The sequence below is a fragment of the Sylvia atricapilla genome, chromosome 10 (assembly GCF_009819655.1).
Source record: "Sylvia atricapilla isolate bSylAtr1 chromosome 10, bSylAtr1.pri, whole genome shotgun sequence".
NCBI lineage: Eukaryota > Metazoa > Chordata > Aves > Passeriformes > Sylviidae > Sylvia > Sylvia atricapilla.
This window is the reverse complement of record NC_089149.1, coordinates 21,218,732-21,224,731: the sequence shown is the minus strand read 5'-3', so window position 1 is coordinate 21,224,731 and position 6,000 is coordinate 21,218,732. Positions and strand designations below refer to the sequence as shown.

The window sequence follows — 6,000 nt, the reverse complement described above, 5'->3', positions numbered from 1 at the left end:
AAAAATCAGTTAAAGTCAATCATATTATCCTAAATGATTTGAAATAAGTTTTCAGCCTTAAACCCCCTCAGTATTTTTTAAAAATTAAATAAACAACTACTTTGGATATAACTGAATCCAGAGGAAGCTGAAGTTTTCTCATGGCTGGTTAAAGGGATAAACAAAAATATCAGCTATAGAGCAGGGAAGGTTTGACATTTTGTCAGCACTGACTCTGGGCATTTGAGGAACCTGTAAATAGAGACTCAATAAAGGGAAAAAGAGGCTTCTGTTGAGATGCCTACAGACTGGACTGTTAGCAGCAGTGGTCTGTGAGCTTGTAATCAAAACTTGAAATTTAAGTGCTTAGGATCTCTTAAGAAGTTCAATTGCAAGCATCTAATACCTGACCCTTCAACACATAAACTTAAGGAAAATTACACACTAAATGCAAGTCCTAGCACAATTGGATAGGAAAAAAATAATGTCATAAGCCTGCAGAGCTTCATATCAAGTATTACCCACAGCCATTGCTTTTAAAACCAGGTAAGTGACAGATCATGTGCAGATAAAAACTGACCAAACACAATTAATTTTCCTGCAGTAAAAGCCTGGCTAACCTGATAACTCCTGCTCCTGCATTCAGTCCAAAATGGTCACACATATTTCAAACATCTGACAATAATGAACACATTTCTATATTATCAACTCTGTACCACTGAAAAAACTGGATGTAGAGGGCCCAATTTGTGAAATTAATTTTATTTTTGAAACATGATATCCAATTACAAATAAATAATTCATACAATATAACTCAATTAGGATATACAATGTTCAGGCAGTTCATAGTAATAACCAAGATCACATTGAAAATGAGTTTACATTAAATAACCCATTACAACAATATACAATTGGTCATTCAATTAACGTTTCAGCCTGGTCCAAGGTGTAGGCAAGTTGAAAATTGTTCCTCTTACCAGTAAAGAAACAGATGTACACTATTTTATACCGAGTCCAAAGTAGTTAATACACCACAGTAATAAAAATTAAAAATGCTGCATTGCATCACCTAAATGTAGTTTTAGTAGAGAATAAAAAGTTTGTGAATTTTAGCAGGACAAAGGTTATTGCAAAGGAGTTTTATGTCCTATAGCAATTTCTGCATAAACTTCTGAGCTTCACAGGGTGTTCCCAATGTATGGTTTTGATTCCATACCCTTCTCTGCATCCTGTCTGTAAAGCAGTGGGATGTAGGTACCTGTTATGTTCTTAGCTCCAGTCACACATTGCTTTTCACTTCCATTTCAGCAGAATCTTTCCCTGCTCAGCTACAGCTCCCCTCTGAGGTGTGCTCCTGCCTCTGTGACACCTGCAGCAGCAGCAAACTCACACTGTCTCTTGACATGCAACTTCTAGATTCCTCATCTACCCCAGAAATGCTATGCTCTGAAAGAACACTTACATCTAGACTGAATGATAGCCTAAAGTCCTGAAATTCTTTAAAGAATTGTGAAACTTAAAGGATATTCACAGCATCCCTGGAATTTCTTGGTCAATCATTTTAATAATGAAATGCATAGATTTTCACAAGAGAGTAAGTAGTTTCAATTTGCAATGATTCAGATACCGGGTAAGTATTTATTTACGAAAGTTTTGTTCAAAATCCCCCCTCTTCTGGGGGCCTTTCAGGTGAGGTATATGCCCCTTGCTCCTAGTTTGAACTCAGATTGTTCGAAGTTACAGCTCTTTCCGTTACAAAATCGCCCATGTGACAGAGACCACCCCTCCCAGGCACACACTTCTCAGCTCCTGTGCCCTTGGGACAGTGCAGTGCACTCCAGCAGGCACTTCTCTTCTTGTTACACAGGGCATGGGAAGACACACCAAACAAAAAGAATCAAGATAAAATATGGAATGGAATTCCCAGCTGGCAAGCAGGGCATCTCTGCAGGGTTGGAACAAATCCCTCCAAAGCTGTCCTGGTGCTCAGCAATGCAGCAGCACGGGGTGGCAGCCAGAAGGAGCTGGCAGCCCACAGGAGCAGCCCCAGAGCTGAACTGCAGCCTGACTGAACATCCCATCACAGCCCCAGCACACGTGGCCTCAATGGGACATGGAAGTACTCACAATTCAGCATAGTGGAGTCTGTCTTCTGCAATAAATCAAAAGAAAAAAAACCTCACACTCATCACAAAGATTTTTAAGTGTCTTTTTGTCTCCAGCGCTGAGACTAAACTTAATGAACTGCTTTGTTTTCACATTCTGTAGAAGAAATTAATTAATGAATTCCAGAATGAATCTGATGCCTAATGAAAGAGGAACTATATATATCACATCCATTTTAAACATAAAAACCCTGAACTGTAAAATCAAGTGTAGTTAGACTGCAACCCCATCTTGTGACTGGATTAGAAAAAAAGAAAATAAAATTACTATTTCCGACCATTTTAAAATAAGTTTCATTTATGCAATTTCTCAAAAGGGGATTTAAACCCTTAGCAGAACAAAATACTAACTTCAAATTTGTTTAACTAAAAGCAGATTTATTTTCTTAAATCTGCTGCACAATGCACCAAGTGATATACATGGTATTTCAGCCATTTATTAATTTTCACTAAAAATCACAAATATATTTGAACAATGTACAGTCGGTGCTAAGTGCTATTTAAGAACATGCTGATGGAGCACAGACACAAATTTAAGAGTTTGTAATATCTAATAATGTGACACTTCCCTACAGCCTTAGCAATTTTTCCACATTTGGATTCTTCAGTCATTTTTCAACATTTGTCTTATCTCTGTTTGCCACAAGGTTTTCATTTATGATCTGGGTATCTAAAGGTAATAATCTCAAAAATATGGTTCTGATTTCTTTTTGTTATTTCTATTTGATTACTTACAGCAAAATTTACCAAATGTTAACAGTTTTTCATGGGCAGCAGTAGGGGAAATCCATAATTAGCACAAACCACCTCATTATTTCATCAGGGAACCTGCCTGATAACCTTCAACTCCTATGAATCTGCTTTCTAAAAATCAGTAGAGAGTATTAATTAGAAAAAGTATTTCAGAGGTTTTTAAAATGAGAATTTGCACATCAAATACCTCCCAAAACCTCATGTCACAAAGACAAACAGCAGGAACTCCCTCTCCCAAACTAAACTTCTGGCCTTCAGCATTGCTATGTGCTACCACAACAGGGCACTAAGTGAGCATTAGGACCTTGACTTTTAGTACTACAAGTAAATGAGACACACAAGAGTAATCCCCAAATTAAAGCCATTTCAGTATTTGCTTCATCACAAAGTTGACTGGTGTACATCTTTTCACATTCTCATGTAACCCTGAATATTCATTCCAGAAATATTTTGAAAATAAAATTCACACCTGAAACAAATCTGAACACTCTCACTGAAGATGAAAAGAGCCTTTATATTTTTTCAAACAATATCCACAAATCTCTACTGAAACAGAAATTGAGACTCCCTCCCAATGTAAGAATTAGGTGTAACAAACCAAGCAACATAAATAACTCTGGTTGACAAATGCTTCAAATACCTCTTTTTAAAGCAACAAGTACTACACAAAAGTACAGAGAATCAAAGGGAGATTTTTAATGGCACAAAGGGCAGCTAGGCACTGTGTGAGCTGAGAACATAACTGTCATTATGACTTTAAAAATCCCCCCCAGGAAGATTCGGGTTGCAGTTAGGGCAGAGCAGGGGTCTTGTCAAACCTTCATTAACAATGAAAGAGCAAACCCACTGTTATGTCCAAACCTAATGAGAAAAGACAAAGGTTGCTACAGTCCCTCTGCTAAAAGGACAGCCAAGCTTGTCAAGTGTTAGGTGACATTAATGATGAGAGTTCATATTAGCACTACACAATTCAGCTCTGGATGAGATCGTCACAAGCTATTTAAAAAAAGAGTTTCTGTATCTGAGAGATTATTCTTAAGTTTAACTTCTGCTGTGTTAATAGCATCTTCTGTATTAAAGGAGCTTTAATTAACACCTGCAAGAGTACCTGCCTTGAGGCAGAGCTGTGCCATGACCATGCTTCCATTTTTAGATAAAAATAAAAGTAACCATTAGGCACATATTGAAGGTGTATTACACAAGCTGGAATGTCAAACATTTTCTCTCTCAGATTTACACAGAAAAACAGCACAGCAGCAAATAACCTGGTCCCCTGTTCAACAATTACCTTGTGACAAGCATTTTCAATGTACATAATGTCATAACATCAATACCTTCTTATCTTTAAATAATTAGGTAAAAAAAGGCCCCCAGTATAACCATTTCTTATATAGCCAAGTTCTCTCTATATACATCCAAATGTTAAAGATACAAATAAAACATTATACAGGATTTATAAATGTTTAAAAACTTGAGGCTTCAGAATCATGGTTTCCCAAAAAGACCCAGGAAAATCCACAGACTGACAAGGTAGCAGAGAAAACTGGAAAAAAGGAGACAGACACAAGGTTGCTGCCATAACGTTTTACTAAACTTGTCAGTCATCACGGCGATGTCATTAGAAAGAACAGTTTAAGCTGGAAATGAGGAACGGTGGTTTCGTGTATTGATCTCAAGTGTCGAGTTGAGACAGGCAATTCAAGTATTTCCTATTTGATCCAAGCTCAGGGTACAAAGTGGTGCAGGGGAGGGTTATTTGACGTTTTTCCCGTACATTCGGTCGATGTCCGTCTGATAGAACGCCGTGAGCTCTTTGCGTTTCAGTTTGAACGCGTCTGTCACCAGACCAGTCTCTGGGGTCCAAGGATCAGGGCTCAGACGGATCTTTACTGGTATCTCAAACTTCTCCAGATTTGCTGTAAACAGAAAGGATTTTGAATACAGAACCTGAATGTAAGCATTTTCCTAAGGTTAAGCACAAAAGGAGAAATCACGTTCTCACACAGAAAAGCACGTGACCCAAGTGAACCTTGTGGGGTCACAAGTGGAGTGACAGGATCTGCTAGTACCTGTTGGCCAGTTTCCACAGGAATACCTGAACAGCTGGGCTTTATTCCAGTATCTGTGCAGCTCCCTAACTTCAAAAAAGCCTCAGTGCATGGAAGTGAGAGCCTCAAACAGACTCTGCTCTACCAGCATCATGGTTCTCATCATCTGGAGAGAAAAATCTTAAAATCCATACTACTTAGGTTAGAAAAAATAGGGGAGGTTTTTTTCCTGATAGTTCTAAACTGACCAAGGGAGCTCTTCCCTGTACTGAAAGAGAGCAGTGCTCTCCATGTTACACCTTCAGCACATAACACTATCATTTGCAAGAATTTCTGCTGTGGTTTCAGATATGAGAAAAGAAAAACAGATAACTAAGAAAAGTAGCCAACAGATACCAATAATAAAAAAATCTTCTCTTTTCAAGTTGAATTTCAAAAATATACACAAATGTATACCTATCCCATGCAATCTGTCATTTTTAGGTTTTCTTGCCCTTTTTATTCCCTTTGGCATTAGATTACTGGGTTTGGGGTTTTTTTGCAATTTACCACTAAGACCCATAGTATTTAAAAGTAAAGACTGTGATATCAAAGTGAAAACCAAACCCAAATATGAAATAACATAAAGATCAATGAACCAAATATTACCTTTCATCATTTTTTTAAAAGTATTTAATTGTCTTTAGAATAGCGTTGCACAAAAAAATGAAAGCAACTTTGTACATGCTCTCCATCACAGCAGCTTCTGAGAATGTGCTCCGTACAGTGAAGAAAACCAGACTGGAGAGGTGGGGCAAGAAAAGAGCAGCTGCAGAGTTGAGACTGCACTCATGGCAGGAGGCTGCTCCTGGGATGGGAGCTGGCAAATATCTCATCAGAGTTTGATACACTCACAAGCAATATGGAAAAGAGATGAATATTAACAAGCAGAGATTACTGGAAGCATGTAGTTATCCAGGGTAGAAAGGACGAGGACAAAGGGCAGAGAGGGACAGAAAGACATTGTGACACTGAGCAACTGCAGAACAGCAGCAAACATCCATAGCAGGAAAGTG

The 6,000-nt window shown here is 38.1% G+C and overlaps 1 protein-coding gene across 2 annotated transcripts in view; it reads right to left on the bottom strand.

The window, feature by feature from the left end:
* Positions 1-725: 725 nt before the first annotated feature.
* The window catches only part of ACSL3 (acyl-CoA synthetase long chain family member 3), a 51,781-nt gene continuing 46,506 nt past the window's right edge, over positions 726-6,000 (bottom strand). For both annotated transcript variants that reach the window (XM_066326252.1, XM_066326251.1), the window contains exon 16: positions 726-4,813. In XM_066326252.1, coding sequence (XP_066182349.1) covers positions 4,650-4,813 — 164 coding nt within the window. In that variant the 3' untranslated portion in view covers positions 726-4,649. The remainder of the gene's footprint in view (positions 4,814-6,000) is intronic.